This window comes from Pelophylax lessonae (assembly GCF_965119305.1).
Source record: "Pelophylax lessonae genome assembly, chromosome: 10".
Lineage (NCBI taxonomy): Eukaryota > Metazoa > Chordata > Amphibia > Anura > Ranidae > Pelophylax > Pelophylax lessonae.
The window spans coordinates 202,116,260-202,143,954 of record NC_138777.1 but is presented as its reverse complement, the minus strand read 5'-3'; the positions used below and the strand labels follow the sequence as shown (position 1 = coordinate 202,143,954).

The 27,695-nt window shown below is 44.4% G+C and overlaps 1 protein-coding gene across 2 annotated transcripts; it reads right to left on the bottom strand.

The window, feature by feature from the left end:
- Nucleotides 1-1,238: 1,238 nt before the first annotated feature.
- EXOC3L1 (exocyst complex component 3 like 1) lies at nucleotides 1,239-26,972 on the bottom strand. Of its 2 annotated transcripts, XM_082269745.1 has the most exons (13): nucleotides 26,936-26,972; nucleotides 17,517-17,671; nucleotides 16,349-16,568; nucleotides 15,385-16,093; nucleotides 13,541-13,658; nucleotides 13,251-13,376; nucleotides 12,517-12,617; nucleotides 12,331-12,441; nucleotides 11,268-11,409; nucleotides 10,047-10,169; nucleotides 9,704-9,859; nucleotides 9,017-9,141; nucleotides 1,239-1,516 (listed from the first exon to the last, which is right to left on the bottom strand). In XM_082269745.1, exons 1-13 carry the CDS (start codon nucleotides 26,946-26,948, stop codon nucleotides 1,330-1,332), a joined length of 2,286 nt encoding a protein of 761 aa, XP_082125871.1. In that variant the 5' UTR covers nucleotides 26,949-26,972; the 3' UTR covers nucleotides 1,239-1,329. The 2 variants fall into 2 exon arrangements, with proteins under 2 accessions (XP_082125871.1, XP_082125872.1); XM_082269746.1 differs by lacking the exons at nucleotides 1,239-1,516; nucleotides 9,017-9,141 and having other exon boundaries at nucleotides 9,859-10,169; nucleotides 17,517-17,674; nucleotides 26,936-26,954.
- Nucleotides 26,973-27,695: the final 723 nt, after the last annotated feature.

The window sequence follows — 27,695 nt, the reverse complement described above, 5'->3', positions numbered from 1 at the left end:
GATGACAGAGTAGAGTTAGGGACCACACTTTACAGAAGGGCCTTTATGTGGCAGTGCGGCTTCACATATATTTGCAAATGCATCCAATGTAAACTGAACACAAGGTGGTTAAACAATTTAAACTTTTTTTTATGTAAGACAGTTACATTGGTTGTGCTTTAAACTAAACTGTGAAACCATCAAATGGCTGGCGTTATAACTGATCACATGAGCAGCACCATGACAGCTGAAGATCACAGAAAGGCCAAGATGGCAGCTTCCTTGGCTGAAAAAAAATAGGAGGGTTTAGCTCTTCTTTAAGCACCGAGGCCCACTTTTGTGCACTATTGCAATGCATGTTAACACTTGTTACATGCCTTCGTGTGTTGCGGTGCCATCCATTATCAATGGTAACCCAGCACCAGTGGTGTAGCGTGGTGGGGGCAGCTGATGCGGTCAACCCGGTTGCAACATTTAGAGGCGTGCAGATCAGTGTTAATTTTGGCAGCAAATTTCAATTCAGTTTTAGTCTTAGTCTTAGGACTAAAATGGCATTTTAGTTTTAGTCCTATTTTAGTCTTCAGCAAGTGTTTTAGTTTTAGTCGTATTTAGTCGACTAAAACTCCAGTATATTTTAGTCGACTAAAACGCCCTACATTTTAGTCGACTAAAACTCATTTTAGTCATCTATAATCAAATGGGTGTAGTTCAATTGTAATTTGTAATGCATTATTTAAGCATTTCTCTACAATTTCCAAACTCATTATATACTACTGCTAGTCCTGGAGTGAAAAATCTAATATGTTATTATTTATGCTTTGAGCATGCACCAGTGTTAATTTTTGGCAGCAAATTTCGATTTAGTTTTAGTTATAGTCTTTTGACTAAAATGCCATTTTAGTTTTAGTCGTATTTTAGTCTTAAGACTAAAATGCCATTTTAGTTTTAGTCATATTTTAGTCATCTGAATTGTGTTAGTCGACGAAAAAGTTTTAGTCGGTTTTAGTCGACGAAATTAACACTGGTGCAGATATCACCACCACGTAACGGATCATTTGTCGGAATTTGTAACTTATTTGTTGAAATGTATTATCTCCCCAAGACAATTCCTCGCTCTGCACCCCAATAGTCTCTTGATTCTGTCATCTGTGATCAATATTTATGAGGATGACGTGTCATGGAGATGGATTTAGCAGAACATTTTGTACACAAACCCCCAGATAAACCAAAGTTTTCTGCTTTTTTTATTTCATCAGATAGTATAAAATTATTATTTGTTTTACACAAAAATATGGTGGGGCATTCTGGCAGTTCCTGCAATGGTTCAGCCCAACAGCTGATTGTGGAAGTTCAGGCGCAGGAACTGGGGTGGAGGCAGAATGGAGGAGGAGGGGCGGGGACAGGGATACTAATGAATATTGGGCGAAAATCTTCCGGAAGTGAGAGGGCCTGACGCTGCATTGTGCTGAGAACAGTATGGCGGATGTCACGACTCACGTCACCCCTCAGTTCCAATAATGCCAAGACATGATCATCACTGTGGGAGAGAAACACAATAAGGATTACTAGGATATAGTACCATGGTCTCAGACCTAACAGACCATGGTATTATATACTCTGTGATCTTGTTAGGTCTAAGACCATGGTATTATATACTCTGTGATCTTAAGACCTAACAAGATCACAGTGTATATAATACCATGGTCTAAGACCTAACAATATCACAGAGTATATAATACCATGGTCTAAGACCTAACAAGATCACAGAGGATATAGTACCATGGCCTCAGACCTAACAAGATCACAGAGTACACAGAGTATATAATACCATGGTCTAAGACCTAACAAGACCACAGAGGATATAGTACCATGGTCTTAGACCTAACAAGATCACTGAGGATATAGTACCATGGTCTCAGACCTAACAAGATCACTGAGGATATAGTACCATGGTCTCAGACCTAACAAGATCACTGAGGATATACTGTAGTACCATGGTCTCAGACCTAACAAGATTACAGAGGATATAGTACCATGGTTTCAGATCTAACAAGATCACTGAGGATATAGTACCATGGTCTAAAACATAGCAAGATCACTGAGGATATAGTACCATGGTCTCAGACCTAACAAGATCATTGAGTATATAATGTAGTACCATGGTCTCAGACCTAACAAGATCACAAAGTATATATTACCATGGTCTAAGACCTAACAAGATCACAGAGTATATAATACCATGGTCTTAGACCTAACACGATCACAGAGTCTATAATACCATGGTCTAAGACCTAACAAGATCACAGAGGATATAGTACCATGGTCTTATACCATGGTACTATATCCTCAGTGATATTGTTAGATCTAAGACCTTACAAGATCAGAGAGGATATAGTATCATGGTCTTAGACCTAACAAGATCACTGAGGATAGAGAACCATGGTCTCAGACCTAGCAAGATCACTGAGAATGTAGTACCATGGTCTCAGACCTAACAAGATCACAGAGGATATAGTACCATGGTCTCAGACTGTGACGGGTTTCACCGTCACTGGGAGTGAAAGACAGATAATTAATGGTTTCAATTGCTTCAAGTGGGATAGTAATATTTGCCAGCAATATCCTTATATAGAAATATGAAGATTTAATCCCACTTTACACTAGGAGACTTAGACTGTTGTAGACCATTGCCATGAAGTCTGTGACTCCTAAATATTGTGTATATTCCATGTCCCTCAATGTCAGACAGGTTTTCCCTATTGTTTGTGTATTGAGATAATGTGTATTCCAGCTTCAATGTGAGAGAGACACACAGACTGTCATTGGCAGCCTTGTCCTATTGTTTGTGTATTGCGATGGAATGTAGATTGTGCCTGTCCCATTGTTAAATGTTAATGACCTCACATTGTTCTATACAGATGGCCAGCTAATTAGTTCAGGTTAATTCTGTCCCTGTATACACTTTCTTCTGCATATGATACTGTAATCAGGCCGAGGGGAGGGATTTTGTACACTGTATGGGAGTGTAAAACTCTGTTTTCATTGGATTGTGAATTTCAGGGCCTGTTCCCAACAAGGTCCACCTGGGCAGTAATCTTGTGGGGGGAAAACTGTATAAAAGAGCAGCTGTACCATTAGATTGAGGGTGAAGTAGAACTCAAACTTTAGAGTCCTGTCTCTCATTGGTAGAATCTACGACAAGGGATTGCTATGCTCTTCATTCTCCCTTGAATAATCACTAAGTTCTTGTAAGAGCTTGTTCCTGTGCCTGTTCCTGCTGCACTCTCTGGGGAAAGAGAGGTTCACCCACTGGAACCTGGAGCCTTGTCGTAGGTCCAGGGTGGGTAGGGGGCGACGAGACCCCAACCAAGCTGCGGCGGTTCGTGGGGTCTGAGGAGGTGGTTATGCTTTCTGGTGGAGTGCTTGGAGCCCTCGGGAAGCACTAGATTGATCCGTTACACAGATCTAATAAGATCACTGAAGATATAGTACCATGGTCTCAGACCTAACAAGATCACTGAGGATATAATGTAGTACCATGGTCTCAGACCATGGTATTATATACTCTGTGATCTTGTTAGGTCTTAGACCATGGTATTATATAAGCTGTGATCTAGTTAGGTCTGGAACCTAACATAATCATAGCATTTATAATACCATGGTCTAAGACCTAACAAGATCACAGAGTATATAATACCTTAGTCTAAGACCTAACAGGATCACTAAGGATATAGTACCATGGTCTCAGACCTAACAAGTTTACAGAGTATATAGTACCATGGTCTCAGACCTAACAAGATCACTGAAGATATGGCACCATGGTCCCAGACCCAACAGGATCAAGGGGAATATAGCAGAATGGTCCCAGTTTCAGTTAGATTATTGAGAATATACATAACAGTATTGCAGTCCCAGACTCAAATGAATCACTGTGGATATAGCACCTTGCTCCCTGACCCCACTGGATTACCAAAGATTTAGCACAATGGTCTTAGCTTTAATTGGATCACTGAGTATATAGCACACAGTCCCATACCCAACAGGATCACTAGTCACAGACTCAAATGGTACACTGAAGATATAGTGCCGTCATTACAGATAGAACATTATCTCGCAGGGTAGAGTAGTGAGACCCTAGACATACCAGGATTACAGAGCATATAGTGCCTTGGTTCCAGACCCAACAAGATCACTGACATTTCATCAGTGTGGTCCCAGACCCAAATGAATCAGAGGATAGAGCACTGATTACCCAACTATATATTACAGTACTCTGTTCCCAGACCCAAACAAAAATGGGATTTTTAACTTACCGTAAAACACATTTCTCTGATGTTCATTGACGGACACAGCTTCAGATCTTCATAACTGTTATAACTTCATAACACATACTGTCCCCTACAGGAGTAAGACACTAGGCAGAAAAAAAGTCTGGCTACCCCCATGGGCAGTCCCAGGGGGTATACTCCCTCTCTCTGCTACAGGCACTCAGTTTAGTTACAAGCAGTGTCAGAAGAATTACAACTCCACAGAGGGGCGGATGCTGTGTCCCTCAATGAACATCAGAGAAATGCATTTTATGAATCGTCAATGAACGAAAGAGAAAATGGGATTTTTGACTGACAGCTTCAGATCTTCATAACCGTTGGGACGCCCCAAAGCTGTGTTAAACATGAGGGGTGGGAACAGCAAAAAAATCCCCAAGGCTATACAGTAGCCAACAAGGCAACGGGAGCTCAATCAAAACCACTGGAGCCCACCTGAAAAAAAAAAAAAAAACAATACACCCTCAAAGAGGATCTGATCCTCTCAACAGCAGCCTGCAAAACCTTGCGGCCAATAGAAGCATCCGCAGATGCCAATACATCCACTTCATAAAACTGTGTAAAAAGTGTGCACCGACAACCTGGTGGCCACCTTGCAAACCTGCATCACTGACGCCAGATGAAGGAAGGCCAGGGAGGCACTAAGCGCCCTAGTAGAGTGCACCTTAACAGGGAAAGGAGGAACCTGACCCTTGATGGAATAGGCCTGAATCTGTCTGATCCATCTGGAAATGGTTGCAGAGGAAGCAGACAACCCTTTACGAGGCCCATCCATGAGCACAAATAGTGAGACTGACTTCCTAAAAGACTCCGTACCTGCCAGGTACACCCTAATTGCCTGGACCACGTCCAAAGCATGCAAGGAAATTTCCTTCGGATGTTTAGGCCTGGGAAACAGGGAAGGAAACACAATTGTCTTCATTCAAATGAAAATCAGAGACAACCTTTGGAAGAAATGACGGACAGGGGCGAAGAATCGCCTGATTTCTATGAATCACCAGGTAAGGTGAACGACAGGATATTGCCACCAGTTCTGACACCTTGCGTGCAAAGGTGATAGCCACCAAAAAGGCCACCTTCTGGGACAGCGTAAGCAGGGGAATCTTCCAAAGATTCTCAAAGGGAGGCTTCTGGAGGGCCAAAAGCACCAAATTGAGGCCCCAAGGCGGCAACGGAGACCGCACTGGAGGAACCAAATGTCGGACACCCTAAAGAAAGGTATGCACCAGAGAGTGTGTGGCCAAAGCTCTTTGGAAGAAGGCCGCCAAAGTCGACACCTGGCCCTTGATGGTACTCAAGGCCAATTTCTGCTCAACCCCCCCATTGAAGGAAGGTCAAGATTCGAGCCACCGAGAAGGAGTGAGGATGAACCCCAAGAGACTCACACCACGCAATGCACGTCTTCAACGTACGATGGTAGATCTTTAAAGAAGTAGATTTCCTAGCTTTTAATAGTGTAGGAATCACTGAATCACTGACTCAGATAAACCTCTATCCTTCAGCACCTGGCGTTTAACAGTCAAGCCGTCAAAGCCAGCGACTGTAAAGCAGGATGGAAAATCGGTCCTAGGGACAGCAGATCCTCCCTGAAAAGGAAGTTTCCAATAAACGTCAGCGACCAGCTGCACTAGATCGGTGTACCAAACCCAGTGAGCCACTAAGGGAAGGTGTAAATTAGACAATACTGACCCCACGGGGCCAACATTGCATCTGTGGCGTCTGCCAGAGGATCCCTAGACCGAGCCACAAACCTCTGCACCTTTATGTTGAGCTGAAAAGCCAACAGATCCACCTCGAGGGTGCCCCACTAGAAACACAACTGATGAAACACCTCCGGATAAGGGGACCACTCCCCTTGGCCCAACGCTTGCCGACTGAGGTAATCCCCCTGCCAGTTCCCCCCCTGGGAATGTGTACGGCAGAGAAGGCTGGAACTAACCATTCTGCCCACCCTAGAATGCTGGCTACCTCCAGAGCTGCCAGGCCACTTCTTGTGCCCCCTTGGTGATTGACATAGGCCAACGGCCGTGGCACTGTCCGATTGAATACGCACTGGGCATCCCTAAAGACGATCCATCCAATGGTCCAGACACACACTGATCGCTCGGAGTTCAAAGACATTGATCGGTAGTCTGGACTCTTCCAGCGTCCAGATCCCCTAAGCAGAATGCTTGCCGAGGACGCCTCCCAAGCCAGATAGGCTGGCATCCGTGGTGACCACTGTCCAATACAAGGGGAGGAAAGATTTTCCCAGCTTAAGCGCCAGAGAATGAAACTGCTATATCAGAGACTCCTTCGTTCCCAAACTCAGCCGGATCTGATTGTCTAAACACTGCGGAGTCTTGTCCCATTTGGTCAGAATATCCCTTTGCATGGACCTTGTATGGAACTGTGCTAAAGGAACAGTCTCGAAGGTAGATACTATCAGGCCCAGCACCCACATGCAAGTCTGGAGGGATGACCATCTGTTGGACAGCAGGAGACAAATTGCAACCTGCAATTTCTGGAGTTTGTCTAAGGCCGAGTCCAGAGTCAGGCCCAGATAGTCCAACTTTGTGGACGGAACCAAGGCAGACTTCTGAAAATTCAGAATCCAGCTGAACACCCACAGAGTTCGTATTGCAATTTCCACGTTTTCCACCAGAGCAGAAGGAGACTCCACTTGCAGAAAGAGATCATCCAAGTAGCCCAGTACCATGATCCTCTGTTGGTCCAGGATTGGACGCACTTTTCTTTCCTTCCTGGAAACTGTAAATGGGTTTGAGTAAAAACCCTGAAAATGTTCCGAAGTCAGTACTGGGACAATCACTGCATGATGTAACAGGTCTTGTACAGGCCCAAACAGACCCTGTAAGTCTAGGGACAGGTGCAAGTTGGAAGGAAAGAACCTTGCTGGGGGACAAGAGCGAAACTCGATCTTGTAGCCGGACCGAATGACTTTGTGGACCCACTTGTCTTGCACCAGGGAAGTCCACGGGCCACAGGTCCGTTATGGGTGAGGGCGCACCTTCATGCTGAAGAAGCCTTAACCACGGGTCTGGAAAAGCCCGCTCTCGGCTTACCAGATCAGGTTCGTTTGGATCCTCCAGAGGAGGCCCTGAAAGGCTTCGAGCCCTTGTCAGTCAACCCTGAGGGACGAAAAAACTTCTTATGAGCTGAAAAGGAAAGGCCCACGTCTACGACAAGGTTCCTTGCCTTTAGTAGCTGAAAGGTACTTCCCGCCTGTGAGACCTTTTATGATGTCATCCAGAGTAGCTCCAAACAGGCAATCTCCTTGAAAGGGACGATCAGTCAAGGCCTTTTTAGAAGTCTGGTCCGCAGACCAGCATTTAAGCCAAAAGACACGCCGAAGAACCACTGACAAAACAGAGAGCTGAGCCACTAGGGGAGCCGCATCCAAAGAGGTATCACAAATAAACTGCAGCCACTGGACCAGCTGGTCTTCCAGCTCAGCAAAGGCAGGGGGGAGCTGTTTTCCCTCCAGGTCATGGCATAAAAGCTTAGCCCACTCGGTCAGAGTTTGCGACACCAGGGCAATGGTGAATACCCAATTCTGTCAAAATAGGCGGGGAAAGGAAACACCTTTGCCGCTCTGGATGGTGTGTGAGTGCCAAAGGGAACCTGCGCCTCCGTCGCAACTGCATCCTCCATCTTCAAGGTCTCGTGCACAGATACAATCGGTGCTTCCACCAGCACCTTTTTGTGCACGGTTGCAGACGTGGAGAAATATCATCCTCACTATCAGAGGATTCCGGGTGCGTGGTTGCAGACCCAGCAGGGTGACCTACGTCCGCGGTGGCCGAATCAAATACAGAATCTGATGAGACAGATGAGGCAGGGGAAGGCGGAGCGGGGGGGTGCTTTTTGCTAGCCCGTCGCTGAAAGACCACCTCCACCCGGGACACAAAGGACTCCAGGACCTCCTTCAGTGCATCGATGAATGGTTGGGACCCAGGGGGCCCCACAGTCTCAGAGAGTGGATCAAGTGGGGAGATGTGCTCCAAAGACTCCATGAGTCACCAGGGGGACCCCACAAAAAGTGTAAAACACTGCAAGGGCAAACCCCACCTCGCTGGCAGCAGCACCCGGTCGCCAGGCACAAGCACCAAGCGATCCACAGCAGAGAGGGAGAGAACCCTACCAGACTTATCACCCAGCAGAAACAGGCAACTGCAGCCACCAAGATAATCTGCACTCCACGCGTGGCGATCAGAAAGTGAAAGGATCCAGGAATCAGCACCAGGGGATAAGGAGGGGCTCCCACCACCGAAATGCCCCCCCCACAGGGCTCCATTGTCATGGCCGTTGCTATTTTCAATGGCAAACCACCACAAAATGGCTGCCGGACTACACAAACAAGGCCGCGGTGTATAGAAACACACAGGCTACAACAAAATGGCGGCACTGCACGGCATCACGAGGCTTACAGGGGCCTAGGAGGGAAACCAGGCCTCAAGGACAGACCCGGCAAGATGGGATCTGTTAGACTACTGTCCTAATTCTGTAGGGGGCAGTATAATCCAACAGTTATGAAGATCTGAAGCTGTGTCCGTCAATGAACGAAGAAAAAATAACCGTGAATATAGGGGTGTCGGAAATGCTCCAGGCAGTCAGTCCAGGAGGTGTCCTTCTCTTATCTGGCTCTGAAGAAGAGGCTAACCTCGAAACACTTTGTGTTTTAGGGGCATTAAATAGACAGATTCTGAAATTACCTGATGTCGGGGAAGGCACTCATCAGTCCTGATATTTCCAGACTCAGCAGTGATGGATCCTTCAGGGCAAAAAATTCTTGAAGAGCAAGGATGAGGGGAACACAGAGAGTTGAATCTTCTAGGCCCTGCGAGGGTAGCAAAACAAGATGAATGACACATGGAATTATTGCTAATGCTGCAAAACAAACATTCACCCCATCACTTCTGAGAATACAGAAATCAGACCTTTAATCTCAATCTACCTTGTTGCTTTTCAGTATACACAAGGCTGGCTGGCTATATATTTTACTGTCTGCAAAGCCATGGACCCTATGCTGCACTAAGCCTATGGCCCTCCGCCACCCCTAGCTGCTGACTCTATGCTGTGCCCAGCCACTGACCCCATACCATGCCCAGCCATGCACCGTATGCAAGGCTCATCCTCTGACCCTACGCTGCTGACCTTACTCCGTGCTCAACCGCTGATCCTACGGCATGCCCAGCCCCTGACCCTGTGCCATGCCCAGCCACAAACCCTATGTCATGCTTAGAAACACTTTAACCCCAATCATTTACATTAGATTGTTTCTTACAGCTCAGCAATATACACAACTCTTTTCTGTCTTTTGCACTGTAGCCCCATCCATATATTTAACACCCCCTTCCTATCCCCCACTTCATACACACACTGGGGAAGCTTTTTTTTACCATCCTGTTGAGGGAAGATTTCAGCTCCTCTGCATCCATGGACATCCTCTGCGCCAGCTGCAGCCGCTCCGTACAGTTACGGCACACCAGTTTACTGTGGAGCAGAGCTTTGACGTACTCAATGGTAACCATTCTCTCCACCTGGGTCAGCAGATACTAGAGAACAAAACTGTTCAGAATTGTAGAGACTGCAGGACCCCCCCTCCCCCCCCCCATACTCCAGTCATTGACTGAACTCTGCCTAGCTATGTATGACAACTCCATTCATGGAATATGGGGATGACATAACAATCACACTAATTGCTCATCAAACCCAAGCAGGGAAGACACTTGACACACTCACCTGGTTTAATGGTGAGCGTAGTTGGGATAGGTGCTGGCCAAAAGTTTCCATCTTCTCACCGATTATCTGTACAATGTCCGACTCAGACAACCAAGAACGAGACGGGCCATTCCGGAAAAGAGGCTGGGGAAGGTAAATAAAAATACAGAAAAGGAGAGGTCCCACAATAGAGGCTGGAGCGGAAGGAATATAGAAATACAGGGATGTTCTGGAAAAGAGGCTGGTGGGAAAGGTAAATAAAAATGCAGTGACATACAGGGAGTTTCTGTAATAGAGGTCAATAGGGAAGGGATATAGGGATAAAGGGAGGTCTCGGAATAGAGGGCAGTGGAATGGGATATAAGAAAACAGAGATATACAGGGATGTCCTGAAACAGAGGCTGGTGGAATGGGATACACAAATACAAAGATATATAGTGATGTCTCAGGATAGAGGCCGGTGGAGTGGGATATAGGATTACAGAGATATAAAGGGATGTCCCAGGAAAGAGTTTGTAGAATGGGATAAAAGAATACAGATATATATATATATATATATATATATATGTATATATATATATAGGTAGGACCTGGAATAGAGGCTGGTGAAATGGGATATAGGAATATAGAGATTTACAAAGATGTCTTGAACTAGAGACCGGTGGAAATAGGAATACAGAGATATACAGGGATGTCCCAGAATAGAGGCCAGTGGAATGCAATATCGGAATACAGATATACAGGGATGTCCCAAAATAGAGGCCAATGGAATGGAATATGGGAATACAGAGATAAACAAGGGTGTCCCGGAATAGAAGCCAATGGAATGGAATCTAGCAATACAGAAAAATACAGGGATGTCCCAGAATAGAGGCCAGTGGAATTTATTATGGGAATACAGAGATATACAGGGATATCCCGAAATAGAATGGGAATGGAATGGTATATGGGAATACAGAGATATACAGGGATGTCCCACAATAGAGGCCAATGAAAAGAAATATGGGAATACAGATATATACAGGGAGGTTCTGAAATAGAGGCCGGTGGGAATGGGACATAGGAATACAGAGGTATGCAGGAATGTCCTGGAATAGAGGCTCATGGAATGAGATATGAGAATTCAGAGATATACAGGGATTTAGGGGACAGGAAGATGTAGAGATGTACTAGGATTTACAGACAGATGATAGTAGTAGATAGCGAAGGTGGGAATGACTAGAGTTGTCGGATCCTCAGTACCTGAATGTCGGTCTGCAGCTCATCTAGCAGTAGATGGGAGGCTTTCTTCTGGGTTTTGTCCAAGGATGTCTGCAGGCATGGAGCAGCTTTACCGAATGCAGGAATATGCAACTCTTCTGGCTGTAACTGTCCAATGGAAGAACTACAGGCAAATGTAGGTTAAAAGGACATTGGGGACAGAGCAGCTTAGTACATACAGGTCTCATGACCACAACCCGAGTCTCTAGATGATACATGAGCTGAAGATCAGAACCCACACTGGTCCTCCATCCCATGTACAAGGAATCTGATTATAGACCTATATATGCCCCAAGATTGAATATGTATATTTACTTACTGTTGATTCCCTAAAGCCCCGTACACACGTACCGATTGTCGACCGTAAATATTCGGCCGGCGACCGATCAGCTGATTGTAGGCTTGTTAGTATGATGCTTCCGACAGCCGACAGCGCATTTTCGGCCGAACAGAATCTGTCGTGCAGGCATTAAAATTTTTGTTGGCCAACACCAGAACGGCCGATTGTTCGCCAGTCAGTACAGATTTCGGCCGACAGACAGCAGATTAGCAAGACTGGGCATGCTCAGAAAAGAAAAAAGACAAGGAAAGTTAACCATCACATGACATCACTTCTGCAGTCGGCTGTTGTTGGCCGACAAAATTCGTGTGCAGTCTTTTGCAGTTTTCAACAGACACGACAGCCCTGGACAAAAGACGGCCGATCGTTCGGCCGACGATCAGTACGTGTGTACGGGGCTTTACTCTGATGGAAGTCTGCTACAAGCATCAACTACTCCCTCACTAAAATAATATTTTCCAGGTTTAGTTTTCAAAGTTCCTCCTGCTAGTTTGAGGTCATGTCCCTGTGTTCTTCATCTCAGATTTATGATGAAAATAATTGTATATTGAAAGAAGATTTTGATTCTACTGGATCCAGCACTAACCATTATATTGGGATATCCTACCCCACCCCCCTGATATCTTATTACCCCAATAGACTTCCTTTTATTGTTGAAGGGTCAGTGGAGGTCATAGGATTGCAGAATAAATCCAGAACAAGTACCTGAGAGCAGAGCATGCGTTTATAATAGCCAGGAGGTAGGGGATATAATGTGGCGGGAAGGTTCGCTCCTTCATATGTTCTATTCCGTATTTCACCAGGGTCTCCCGTAACCTGTAGAGGGAAAACAACGTATCAATAGTACAACACGGCCATGGACATTGATTATCTATATCAGTGCTGACTCACCATACCAAGCAGTTCTCCATCTCGCAGAGCGCAGCCGTCCTCATGCGGCTCTCCAGGCTCTCACCCAGGACAGACGCCAACTGAATGTTCTCCATCAGCATCTGCAAATTATCAGTGAACGTCATCTTCTCAAGACAAAACAATCATTCCCAATCTGAGATTTGTGTTTTATACTTTGTGAAACATTAAGTACAGATGTGACATCATTCTACAACTACAGATATTGCATCATTCTAGGAGTACAGATGTGAAATCATTCTATTGAGCTTTCTTCAATGTACACCATCGTCAAAAAAAAGAAGAAGAAGAAATGAACGAATAAATACAGGTATGGAGGAGAAAAGATACACTGAAATTCCGACTAAAAGCTTTGATATTGATATTTATAACCCACTGACAGTTCGTTATATATCTGGGAGGCACCAGTAATGAATTTTACCCTCATCAATTGTGTCTCTGCTCCGCCCACAATGGTGAGATTTCCTGCAGTGGTTTCTCTCTGCCCTTCTCACATTGGTGAGATTTCCCCGGAATAGTATGCGTCTCTGCCCCTTCCACAATGGTGAGATTTCAACACAGGGATTTGTGTCTTTGTACTTCCCATAATTTCCCTGCAGATTTCGCTAAGGTCTGAAGTGTGATTGGGAACACACACTGTATGAACAATAAGGGTGTCATTTTCATCCCGCATTACTAAACACAACTTATGATGTGATTGGTGACCAGAGTCCCACCTGCATGACCATCTGCTGTACACCAGACAGATAGAAGCCGTCATGGTCTTTATCTGGCTCCTGATCCCTCAACCAATCAGAATATTCCACGTCCAGCGCATTGTGTATCCATTGGCTCAGGCAGGCCTGGAAAAGAAGACAATGCCATGAAGACCTTTCTAGGAGGTGACAGTTGGACCTCCTACAAAGCACTGGTCCCCCTCCCCCTCCCCCCCCCATTGGCTGGGTAATACTGTATCACATTATGTATGAAATCTCCGCCTCCTGCATCATACAGCACCATGTCTCACCCGCACACTGCGCGTATAACGGTTCATCTGCTCGTCCATCACTTCCGTGGGAATAAGGGGCCCCAGCTCAGATATATCAATCTCTGGGGACAGTTCTGGATGTGCCATCAGGTCCTCACTAAAACAGACAACCATCAAAGGAGTGAGAATCAAATTTCAGAACTGAATGTCAAGGTCAGGGTTCAGTCCATAGATACTGACAGTTCTGAATATAGGAACCCCAGCAGGACAATTTATACAAAACGGGGCTGTAAAATATTGAGGCAGCCCAGGACCCCCGACCACACACACAGTCATTCCAAATTTCCAGATGTTATAGAGTCACTCTGCTAACATTGTGGCACACCTAGGACCACATACAGTTCTTCCTGTTCCCCAGATGTTATAGTCAGTCAACTAACACTGCAGGACACCTAGGCCTGCTTACAGTCCTTCCTGTTCTCCAGATGTTATAGAGTCAATCAATGATGTGTATGTGGTTCCCCATCACTTAATACCTAGGTGCCAGTAGCCATCATCCCTGTTTGATAGGAAAAAAATCTGGGGGTTTTCCTTTTTTCCTTAGAGTCAATCAATGAACACTGCAAGGCACCTAGGACCACACACAGTCCTTCCTGTTCTCTAGATGTTATAGAGTCACTCGACTAACACTACGACACACCTAGAACCACACACACAAACCTTCCTGTTCTCCAGATTTTATAGAGTCAATCTATTAACACTGCAGGGCACCTAGGACCTACACAGTCCTTCCTGTTCTCCAGATGTTATAGAGTCACTCAACTAAGACTACGGCACACCTAGGACCACACACAATCCTTCCTGCTCTCTGGATGTATATATAGAGAGAGAGTCACTCAATTAACACTGCAGGGCACTTAGGACCACACATACTCCTTCCTAGATGTTATACAGTCACTCAACTAACACTTCACGGCACCTAGGACCACACACAGTCCTTCCTGTTTTCCAGATACTATAGAACAACCATTCACAATCAGAGTTCCCCCAGAGGTTTTTAGAGGTTCCTGGGGATGATTGAATTCACATCTGATGGTCCCTGCACAGTTCCAAGTAGCACATAACTTGGCAGAGCTATTAGACTGACACCAATGACAAGGACTTGTGGATAATGCTAAACAGTAGCAGTGAAATTTGAAGACAGATTTACTAGAAGAGTAGAGCTATTAAACATATATCCATCCCTCAGGTGAGACAGAATAAAGCCCCAGCCACACCTCCATCGTGAATCCTTTTGGGGTCCATGTCTGACTCTAGAGCAAAGTCTGTCCGGCATTCCTCATATAACGTTCACCTAGACTCTGATCACTAATCCGATTTCTATGTCATTGTAAAATGATACCATGTGGGGATAACATCCTCCCTGGCCCTATAAATAGCAGATTAGATCCTGGATTGGGATACTCACACCATATTGTATTGGCCATTATAACTGGGCATTGCAAGTTGGGGAAATTTGGGGTAGATGTTGATGAAAGCAAAGAATGTTTTTTCAAACTAATATCAGATTGTAACATGTTTGTATGTTTGGTGGCATCTTCTTAAAGATATAATTTTTTTATATTTCAGGTGATAATCTTAGGATTCAGTAAGGATAGTATGAGTATGTCTGGAGTTCAGGCAGTAACATATTTCGATAATTGTGTTTCTGAGAACCATGACAACGTCTAGGTTTTAGGCTATGATTGCAGCATTACAGGCATCATTTTGAGATGTACATTGAAGGTTTAAGTCCAATAAATAAATACATAGAAGGGTTGCTGATATGACCCTCATACAGTTATTGTTCATGTGATCATGGCTAAGCAATCACGTGGTCTTACCTGGGGTAGACGATATTTATCCAGTGAAGGAGGTGGTACAAAGCAGGATGAGAAAGGTTGTGACTGAAAATCTGACGCAGGTGGCGAGAGATGATTAGGTGACACATTTTACCAATATTTCGGCACAGATCGTAGTGTCGAGGAACACATGGCACTAGTACTGCAGATGCAGCCTGAAGCTCTTCCAATATCCGGCACTGGATGTCCTTTAAATGTTTGGCCAAGTCTGTTGGATTTATTTCCTCTGATTCCATGTTGGATTTCATTAGTCTCTCACAGACACCCTTCTCCAAGGCCTGAAAGAATTTATCTCTCCATCGTTTGGGTCGTCCTGGAGGTTTCCACAAGAGCTGTGGAGGACCCCTAGACTCTTCAACATCCAGAAGTTCCTCTCGCTCAATGATGCGGACAGCAGAGACCAGGATTGTCGGATCACAGCGTGCCACAGTCAGTGCTGAGTGAGCCAGTGAGAAGATAGTACCACCCAATTCCTCACTCAGAACCTGAACCCCGACAAAAAACTGTCTGACCAGATCCAAAGCTTCCCCATTCTGCTGGCTTTCCTCAGTGGTGCTCAGCAACGGCCCGGCCTTCTGTAGCCTGTACAGCACATCGTCTCTCAGGCTCTCCAAATCCCGTAGGTTGACGTGAGCCTCCAGTATTTGCCGCTTCTCAATAAACTCCTTTGTCTGATCGATCAGCTTCGGCACTGCGAACAAATAACAATGGATGTCATTCACTATTTTGTGGATTCTGTAGAAATGAATATGAAATATTCAAATGTCTCATTCAATTTTAATTTACTGGCTGATAATCGAGGAAATCTCAGCTCTTTATCCAGTTCACAAAAACCGAAAGAATATATTTAGCTTATTCTTAGAAGTTGGAGCTCTAAATTCTGGAAAATAGTCTAGCTAATTTTCCTAACAAAACATAAAATAGAATTCCCAGTCATTGCCTTTACCTGCATAGACGTGAGGCAAACTTTGTATGACCACAGATAGCTGGTTGTGCTCCATCACTAATTGTCGAATGGTCTCTTGGTGGCTGAGCGACCCTTCACTGGCCTGCCAGATCTCCTGAGCCTCACTGAGGGCCTTTTGCACATGGTGAACCTCGGTGTGTGCCGCTCGAAGCTGGGAGAGGCCAAGATCAACTCCTTCCAAATACGACTGAATAGCTGACTGTGAACACAGATGAGAACATAATAACCAACAACCACCTAAATGGTGACCAGAGCCCAGGGAAATTCATCTTGGGATGCTTGGACATTGCGAAGTTACTGGATGGGCCCAAAGCCAAAAGCTCAGATTCACTAAAACACAATGCATTCAGCCAGTGAAACAATTCCAAGTTTATTCCTTATATTAGCTTTATGTGCTAATTGGAGCAGAGCATGAGAAAATCCCCAGCTCCTCACATGGTCATACTCTGATGAATCTCTAGGTCCACACTAAAGAGATGGGCTGTTCTTGTAATCAGCATGACATTGGAGAGTGTGCCAAGGGACTATGTCTGACTCTGTACATCCACATCAAGTGCAGTTTCTTACCAACCGATGTGTTGCTGAAAACACATGCTTGTAGGGTTTCCTGAATGGATAAGTGCCCTTCACCAGTTTAGTGGAGTTAGGTGTAGTCAAATATCTGGTCAGCTATGGTAAGTAAGCTGCTTTAAATTCCTCAACAACTTGCCTTCCCTGGTTTGCTTACTCTGTGAGCTGGGATTCTTCTTTCTACAACCATTACTAAACTCTAATAACCTCACAGAAAAGAAATAACCTTGACCAGATCAGAGCCAGGAAGACTCACAAACATTACAATATATCCTCAGATCTAACATAAGCTCAATTTGTCATAATTCAATAGGCCACCCAAGGGTTCCTTCACTAACTGCTCATGCCGGGTAAAGAAGGGTGTCAAACCATGTCCAACAATTCCCATCACTTTCTGTCCTGGTGGTAGTGACAGTGGATGCCGGGGCAAGAAGTAATAGGAAATGTAAATGGGACAAAACCAGTAGTAAGATCCCAACCGATGTTGTAAAGGTAATGTGGCAGACAATTCCCCGACTAAGTTCAACAGTAAAGACAGGCTGTATATAGATGGGTCTGTAGATGGGATGTCACTTACTTTTAGTCGGGACTGGATGGAGTTATTGCGCTGTGTCTCCCGCCTCCGATACTGACCAAGATGTGCCAGCTGATCAGGGCGACAAAATACACACGATGCCCATTTCAGAGCCGCCCCGCGTGCTAGACTCTCGGCTTTCTCAATGGCGTCACACTCTGCTGAAGATATAACAATGTGAGATATGGGGAAACAAAGAAGAGTGCTCCATCAAGTCTGCCCTGTTTTTCCTTTAATTTATATGTTTTTGTGTGTAAACATTTTTTGAGTATAGATCTATGATTGTGCTAAGCATGTTTGAATCCACTTACTGTTGACCGACCAACTACTTCTGCTGGAGGTCTATTCGAAGTGTCAACAATTTTTTTTGGTAAAATAATACATTTAAGGTCATGTCCTTGTATCCTTGATCTTGGCTGCCCTCCTGAACCTTATTCACCCCTTGATATATTTAAAGGTTTCAATCATGTCTCCCATTACCCTTCTTTCCTCCATACTGTACATAATAAAGCTGAACTTTTTACCTCCTTCTCTTCTTTTGGAACTTTTTTTTTTTTTGGAAACTCAAGAAAACCAGGTACCTGCTCCCACTTCTCCTGGAATTGCCTAGGCGATTCCACAGTTCTCCTCCCCCTCTCCCTGCCTGCAACCTTCTGGGACACAACACCGGTCCCAGGAGGCTGATGGACCATTCACAAACTGCAGCACGGCTCCTGCATGTGAAGTGGGAAGCCAGCTGTGAAGCCGCAAGGAGTCATAGCCTGCTCCCCACACCAAAAATGCCAGGGCCAGGGACCCGAACTCCAGTGAATACCCAGCCCAAGTAGACGGCGCTGGATCGCTGGACAGGTAAGTGTCCTTTAATTAAAAGTTTGTAGCTGCTGACGTTTACATTTTTTTTTTTTTTTAAACCTGCGAGGAAATTCCTTGATCGCTGAACAGGTAAGAGTTCTTTTATTAACCACTTAAGCCCCGGAGGATTTTCCTGCTAAACGACCAAGGGGTATTTTGCGATTCGGCACTGCGTGACTTTAACGGACAATTGCGCGGTCGTGCAACGCTGTACCTAAACGAATTTGACGTCCTTTTTTTCCCACAAACAGAGCTTTCTTTTGGTGGTATTTGATCACCTGTGCGATTTTTACTTTTTGCGCTATAAACAAAAAAAGAGCGTACATTTTGCAAAAATAACAATATTTTTCACATTTTTTATATGAAATTCCCCAAAAAAAATGAAAAAATCAAAATTTTTTAACATTTTCGGCCAATTTGTTTTATCCTACTTATGTTTGGTAAAAAAAATCGCAAAAAGCGTATTTTTATTGGTTTGCGCAAAAGTTATCGCGTTTACTAACAAAGGGAAAGATTTTTGTCATTTTTGTTGTTTTTTTTTTAACGCGTAATGGCGGCGATCTGCGATATTTTTTGCGGTACTGCGACATTGCGGCAGACAGATTGGACCCTTGACTGAAATTTTTGACACTTTTGGGGTTACCAGTGACATTTCTACAGTAATCAGTGCTATATATATGCACTGTTACTGTAAAAATACACTGGTAGTGAAGGGGTTAACTTTATTTGGGAGGGAGGGGCTGTGTGTGTCCCTAGGGGCGTGCTTTCTACTGTGATTGGCTGTGGCTTGAGGTGAAAGGACACTGATCAACAGATCTACATAGTAGATCTGTCTGATCAGTGTTTTAACACCGAGGAGAATGACAGGCAGCTTGTTTACACTAGCTGCCTGACTTTCTCCCTCTCCCCCGACGATCGCAGAGTGAGCGGCGGACATCGGGTCCGCCGGTCACACGCGCGGGGGGGTCCGTGACCGCGCGGGAGCGCGCCTCCGGCGGCGCGCGCTTGCTCCCCAGACCCTCCCAGGCTAGTGACGTTAATTAACGTCACTCTGCCTGGCAGGGGCTGACCGCCGCAGTAAATTTACTTGCGGCGGTCGGCAAACGGTTAAAAGTCAGCAGCTACAGTATTTTTACCTGCTAACCTTTAATTCTTTTGAACCTGACTAATGAACTGCTTTAGGTTTCTGAAATCTCTCGATATGTTTTCTCCTTCAGACCTTTCACCATTATTGTTGCCCTTCTCTTATCTATATCTTTTTGTACGTGAGGTCTCCAGATCTGTACACAGTATTCTAAATGAGGTGTAAGTAAAGATCTATAGAGAGGAATCTGGATGTCCTTTCATCCTTCTAGTAATGCATCCTCTAATTATATTGTCTTCTCATACTGCCTGACCACACTGTTTACTCATTTTGCAATAATCTAAAAAAAAGGTACTGCCAAATCTTTTTCCTCTGTAGTGCTGACCAATACTGTACCCCCAATATTCTACTCTGCAAAGACATTCTTTCTCCCTAGGTGCATTATTTTACATTTAGAAACATTGAACTGTAGTTTACACTGCTTTGACCAATCTTCCAGCAATGCCAGGTCATGTTCAATGGTACAGACACCTCCAGGGATATCAACCCTATTAAACACCTTTGTGTCATCAGCAAAAATACATACCTTACCCACCAAACCTTTAATTACAGTATATCATCTACATATAGAATAAATAGAACAGGAATAAGTACAGGGCCTTGTGGTACACCACTAGTGACTGGTCTCCGTTCCAAATGAACCCCATTTACAACCACACTGGTACAGTATCTATCCTTTATCCAACCGCATATTCACTGAGCCACCCAGGGGTTCAGTCCTAGCTTGTACAACTTTTTTTATTAGATTGTTATATAGAAATATATGAAATGATTTGCTGGTATTAGGATATGCTACAGTATCTCACAAAAGTGAGTACACCCCTCACATTTTTGTAAATATTTTACTATATCTTTCCATGTGACAACACTGAAGAAATTACACTTTGCTACAATGTAAACTAGTGAGTGTACAGCTTGTATAACAGTGTAAAATTGCTGTCGCCTTAGAAAAACTCAACACACAGCCATTAATGTCTTAACCGCTGGCAACAAAAGTGAGTACACCCCTAAGTGAAAATGTCCAAATTGGGCCCAATTAGCCATTTTTCTACCCCCGGTGTCATGTGACTCGTTAGTGTTGCAAGGTCTCAGGTGTGAATGGGGAGCAGGTGTGTTAAATTTGGTGTTATTGCTCTCACTCTCTCATACTGGTCATTGGAAGTTCACTATGGCATCTCATGGCAAAGAACTCTCTGAGGATCTGAAAAAAAAGAATTGTTGCTCTACATAAAGATGGCCTAGGGTAAGAGAAGATTGCCAAGACCCTGAAACTGAGCTGCAGCATGAGGGTCAAGACCATACAGAGGTTTACCAGGACAGGTTCCACTCAGGACAGTCCTCGCAAATGGTCGACCAAAGAAGTTGAGTGCACATGCTTAGCATCATATCCAGAGGTTGTCTTTGGGAAATAGACGTATGAGCGCTGCCAGCGTTGCTGCAGAGGTTGAACGGGTGGGGGGTCAGCGTGTCGGTGCTCAGACCACACTGCATCAAATTGGTCTGCATGGCTGTCGTCCCAGAAGGAACCCTCTTCTAAAGATGATGCACAAGAAAGCCCACAAACAGTTTGCTGAAGACAAGCAAACTAAGGACATGGATTATTGGAACCGTGTCCTGTGGTCTGATGAGACCAAGATAAACTTTTTTTTTTTCAGATGGTGTCAAGCATGTGTGGTGGCAACCAGGTGAGGAGTACAAAGAAAAGTGTGTCCTGCCTACAGTCAAGCATGGTGGTAGAAGTATCATGTTCTGGGGCTGCATGAGTGCTGCCGGTTTTGGGGAGCTACAGTTCATTGAGGGAACCATGAATGCCAACATGTACTGTGACATACTGAAGCAGAGCATGATCCCCTCCCTTTAGGGACTGTGCCGCAGGGCAGTATTCCAACATGATAACGACCCCAAACACACCTTCAAGACGACCACTGCCTTGCTAAAGAATCTGAGGGTAAAAGTGATGGACTGGCCCAACATGTCTCCAGACCTAAACCCTATTGAGCATCTGTGGGGCAGCCTCAGACAGAAGGTGGAGAAGCACAAGGTCTCTAAGATCCACCAGCTCCGTGATGTCATCATGGAGGAGTGGAAGAGGGCTCCAGTGACAACCTGTGAAGCTCTGGTGAACTCCATACCCAAGAGGATTAAGGCAGTGCTGGAAAATAATGGTGACCACACAAAATAGTGACACTTTGGGCCCAATTTGGACATTTTCACTTAGGGGCGTTCTCACTTTTGTTGCCAGCAGTTTAGACATAATGGCTGTGTGTTGAGTTATTTTGAGGGGACAGCAAATTTACACTGTTATACAAGCTGTACACTCACTACTTTGTAGCAAAGTGTCATTTCTTCAGTGTTGTCACATGAAAAGATATAATAACATTTTTACAAAAATGTGAGGGGTGTACTCACTTCTGTGAGATACTGTATGTCCATAGCACAACCCTGGTCCAAAACATTGGTAATATAGTAAAAACAAATCAATCAGATTAGTCTGACATGATCTGCCCTCAGTAAAGCCATTGTAGTTTTTCTTTCCATCTATAATGTACCCAAAAAAGGTTTTGTCTCCTTTCTTAATAGATTTAAACATTTCCCCCTCATTCTTTGCTTTGGCAGCACTGAATTAAGGCGTTTGGCCTCCTTTTGTCTATTTTAATCAGCTATCAGCTACACTTTCTGTTCCCTTGAATCTCATATATGCTGATTTGTTCTCCTTTATTATCCCACTTACCTCTTTGGTAAACACATTTTTTTCCTTCTGTTTACCCTTACGAATTTGCCAGACAAAGTCTACCATTCTGAAGGGAACTAGATTATATAACGGAGCCTACTGATCACTGACTCCCACTGGTTTACTCCAACCATTTAAAGTGTAAGTCCACCCTAAAACTAAAATCCCTGCCTCTAAAGACATTCACGACCGAACACTAATCTATCTAGCCCTGTAAAGAAGAAATCTGTATACATACCTTTTCTGAACCGATCTTATCTGGTCTCAAGCGGCGGAAGCTGTGCAGAGAATACAGCATACGGCTGTGAAATGAATGGGAAGTGACGTCACCCATAGACTTACTATGGGACTTCCGTTGTCGTATGTGTCCTCTGCACCCGCCTACACAGCGCAGCTGCGGCTGACAGCTCGGCGTGGAATCGGGTCAGATCGGGTTCAAATTGGTCAGATATTCAAAAAAATTCAAAATGTATACGAATTTCTTCTTTACAGGGCTAGATAGGTTAGTGTTAGATCGTGGATGCCTGTAGATGCAGGGATTTTAGTGTTAAGGTGGACTTCTACTTTAATTAATCTTTAGAAATTCACCCATTTCAGTAAAATGTGTCTTTTTAAAATCTAAAATGTTTGTTTTTGTATATGATTTTTCAGTTATTGTTTTATTATCAAACCAAAGAAATTAGTGATCACTAGAGTAGAACCCAAATTTTCTCCCACCTCAACATCTAACAATCGATCAGTACTAGGTCTAGAATAGGATTGCCCAGGATTTTTATCGGTTCCAGAAAAACCCCATTCAATGCCTCTTGCATCCCTGCTCCTTCTTGTAATTGCATTTTGAGAATTCCAGTTAATGTCAGGCATGTGGAAGTCACCCATAATTAAAACCTCTCCCTTCATCGCTATTTGAGTTTTCTTGTCAATCAACAAATTATTTATAATCTTCAGTCTGTCCTGGGGGTCTGGGGACCTTTCGGAGTTACTCTCACTTTCTAAGTGAAAGCAGCAACCTGATTAGGGATGTTTCACATAGATCCTAGAAATGATTCCTATATGACAGTGTACAGTAACAAAACAAGAGGGATGTGTTATCTGAATAGAACACAGTAACATCATAACCTCATACATAACCAAAGTGTATTCATATAAACACATTATACTGACATCGCAAATATAGTAAGACGTACATTCAGGGCTCGAGTCCAGTGGGAACGCATGGGAACGGTGTTCCTGTAATTTTTGTACAGCAGGAATGCCGTTCCCGATAGCTAGTCCTTCGACATGATCCCAGCGCCTGGCACCATCTCTTGCTCTAGGATGGCGGGTTGGCAAGCCCAGATTGCGGGTTCCTGACCCGCCATCCCCGAGCACAGTGTGAGGAGAGGAGCCGCACTATAGGAAGCACAGCCAAGATAGTAAAGAGGTAGGAAGATAGAAAGAGATGAAACAGCTTATAATATATATATATATATATATATATATATATATATATAGAGAGAGAGAGAGAGAGAGAGAGAGAGCGAGCGAGAGAGAGATGGAATTAGAGGGATATAAAGAGACAGATGGAAAGAGGGAGAGGGAGGGATGGGGGAGAAAAGAACAAGTGAGAAGAGAGAGAGAAGAAAGAATAGAGAGGGGCGAGAGATAGAGGAGAAATAGAGAGGAAAATTTGTAATTCAGAGTATACGTAACCCACCATAGTACCAGCCAGCAGTACCCACTAGCAGTATCCGCCAGCAGTGCCAGTCAGCAGCAGCCACCACCAGTACCAGCCAGTAGTACCCACTAGCAGTACCCACCAACATTACCTACCAGCAGTACCAGGCACCAGTACCCACCAGCAGTACACGCCAGCAGTAGCCACCCCCCAGTATCCACCAGCTGTACCAGTCAGCAGTACCCACCACCTGGAGCCACCACCAGTACCAGCCAGCAGTACCCACCAGCAGTAAGAATAGTAAATAAATGAAGCTGCGCTGATCCAGTAGCTGAGTAGCAGCAGACAAGTATGAAAAAACACTCCAAATAGGTACAATAAATTCACTGAATGATAAATATAAAAGTGACTTGAAGTGCTAGAGAGGTCAAAACTGACAGTGATGAACTTGAAAGTACTGTAATTAAAGTGACTCCAGTGACAAGAAAAATGGTGAGATAAAAAATCATATATAGAAGTAATGTGCTTGCGAGTGATATACAAGTATAGTGTCAGAGCCATCTGTTTATGCCGCACTTCCGGGTTTGCCTACGTCTCGACGCGTATCGTCACGGTCACATGACTTCTTCATCTCCTGTAGCAGAGCCCCGGCTTTCTGTTACTGTTTCTAGTCTACTTCAATGTAAGTTGCTACTTAATTTTTTAATAAATTGTACTGAAATACTGCACAAGAGCCTCTCTCTTCTGTCCTGCATCCCATTCAGAGAGCTCCCAAGATGCCCTGTATCCCCCCTGGAAGGCCATAGGATTGCAAGGTATCCTAAGATACTTCGGCACCCCACAAATAAACCCCCCCCTCGGATGACCATTGGAGTGGCAGGAGACCTCCTCCGTTTTTTGCTGAAACCTTACAGCAGTAAGGTAAGGGTGTAGTACACCCAGAAGAATTTCTTCTTTATTGCACCACTGATCATAAAGTCACCCCCCTGGAGTAGCTCACTCGTACCCTCTTGTGGGAATACCACTCACACGATTGCACATCCACCTATTTTTATGGTGTGATCCATATTTGATTTATTTATTGATCCTGGACAGGATTACTGCTCTCTGCTTATGATTATTGATAATTCACCTGTTTTTTTATTTATTTACTGATTTCACCCAATCACTGCTCACAGTATTGACAATATAGTCACATCATTTATTTATTTATTTTTCATTTCTATTGGATTATTGGTTTTAGCTTATGATTTTGTGATCTAGAGTCTCAATTTAAATCTAGTTTGCTTACTGGTACCCAGTCATTATTGTCCGATTTTTACTGTAGTCACTATACTTGTACAGTCAGGTCCATAAATATTGGGACATTGACACAATTCTAATCTTTTTGGCTCTATACACCACCACAATAGATTTGAAATGAAACAAACAAGATGTGCTTTAACTGCAGACTTTCAGCTTTAATTTGAGAGTATTTACATCCAAATCAGGTGAACAGTGTACACATTACTTCTATATATGATTTTTTATTAAGAGTTTTTTTTATATCACTGTTTTTCTTGCCACTGGAGTCACTTTAATTATAATACTTTCAAGTTCATCACTGTCAGTTTTGACCTCGCTAGCACTTCAAGTCCCTTTATATTTATCATTCAGTGAATCTATTGTACCGATTTTGAGTGTTTTTTCATACTTGTCTGCTGTAACTCACCTACTGGATCAGCGCAGCTTCATTTATTTACTATTCTTGCCTCTGTATACAGCCCGTTGGTTAGACTGAACTAGGAGCTGCAGCTTTCCTTTTTTCTTCCTGTTATTTCATCAGCACAATTTGATAGCGCAGGGCCCCCTCACACATTTTTTGATTACCCACCAGCAGTAGCCACCCAGCAGTACCTGCCAACAGTACCAGCCAGTAGTACCCACCAGCAGTGCCAGCCAGCAATAGCCACCTCCAGTACCCACCAGCAGTACCAGTCAGCAATAGCTACCACCAGTACCAGCCAGCCTTTCCCGCCAGCAGTATCAGCCCTGGAGGAGGACAGCCAGTTAGCAGCCACCAGCCATACCCACCTGGGGGGAACAGCAGCAGTAAGCGATACCTGCAGGAACCCAATTCAATCCACTTAGAAGAACAGAAGGGGATCCGTCTTCTTCTGTCTGGACAGATCAGATTGGAGGGCCCATAGAGTAGAGAGGGTTGTGTCCGTGTCTGCTGTGCATATGCTGACATGGACCTGTCATCTGATCTGCCTGCTCCGCTCATTGTGGCCCGTGACCGGTTACCAAGTTGCTAAAGTGGCCCTCGCTTCCCAAAAGGTATATATACACAAACACACACTTTAATTTTTGAGGGGGGTCGTAATCTTGGGTGAGTTCCCACACTTTTTTCCCAGGACTTGACCGTTGCATACATTTCTGTGTAACATCCTTCCCCAAAGTATGACATGACTGTACAAGTGACATTATCCCCCCCCCCCCCCCATAGTACAACATAACTATGTACAAGTGGCATCATTTCCCTACAGTAATATGTAACCGTGTACAAGTGACATCATCCTCCCAACACTAGGACATACCCGTGTGCAAACATCATCCCCCCCACAGTACAATGTAACTGTGTACGAGTGACATCATTCCTCTCACAGTATGATGTAACCGTGTACGAGTGACATCATCCTGCCCACAGTACAACATAACCGTGTACAAGTGACATCCTCCCCATTTTTTGGCATAACCGCAAACGAGTAACATCATCCCCCCTCACAGCACAACGTCACAGTATGACATAACCGTGTACAAGTGACATCATCTCCCCACAGTACAACCCAACCAATTTACAAGCGACATCATACCAATATAGTACGACAAAACTGTTTTTAAGTGACATCATTCCCCCCCCCCCCCCACAGTAGGACATAAATGTGTACAAGTGACATCATCACCCCTACAGTAGGACATAACTGTGTACGAGTGACATTATCCCCCATGGTATCCCTATGTATAGAAAACAGAGTGACTATCTGTTGCGTTCTCACCCTCCGCAGACATGGTCGGTCTCCTTCCCTAGCTGGTAAGGGAAGGGAGGATACATCCAGCACAAACATCCTCTGCATAGAGTGAGAATCCCAGCAGACAGGATATGGGAGGGGGGCTGATGGAGTACACCATCTCCACACTTAGTACAGAACAACAGAGAATAAGGAAAAACAATGGTGGTGATGATGAATGTGTTTAGTGATGAGGCACAGAGTCACTATGAGGACCTCTGCTGGTGCATGGTCCCATATTGGGGGTCTGTAATGCCCAGAACTGTCATTGTAAATAAAAGTGATTGTGGAACTGAGAGTGGAAAGGTCCCATCCAAGAGTCCTGAATGGTTAGGATATTTCAAACGTTCCCCAATGTCAGGGGTGGAGGAGACACGTTAAAACATCTTCCCACAGGATATCTAAAAAAGTACCTGAGTGCTTTGCCCGAAGTCACATACTCAGTAGAGAAAAGGCAGATGGACATTTGCACCAGTTCTCAGATGTGTTGGTACAGACACTTAGGCTACATTCACACCTGAGCGTAGCGTTTTCGCGCGGTTTTTACCGCGATTTTACCGCAATTTTTTGCCGCGATTTACAGGAGTTTTTTGTGCAGGCGTTTTTTGATTGAATAGATACCAATGGAAAACGCCTGTAATCTGCCCAAAAAGAAGCTCATGTACTTTTTTGAGCGTTGGGCATTTTGTAAACAGCGTCAAAACGCTCAGATGTGAACAGGGGTAATTGAAATGAATAGGATTTGTCT

Excerpts from the sequence above, each read along its gene's own strand:
- EXOC3L1 (XM_082269745.1), bottom strand. Across the intron at positions 16,094-16,348 it reads TTTGCCTCACGTCTATGCAG|TGCCGAAGCTGATCGATCAG; the intron begins GTAAAGGCAATG and ends ATTTGTTCGCAG. Across the intron at positions 9,860-10,046 it reads TACGCTCACCATTAAACCAG|TATCTGCTGACCCAGGTGGA; the intron begins GTGAGTGTGTCA and ends TTTGTTCTCTAG.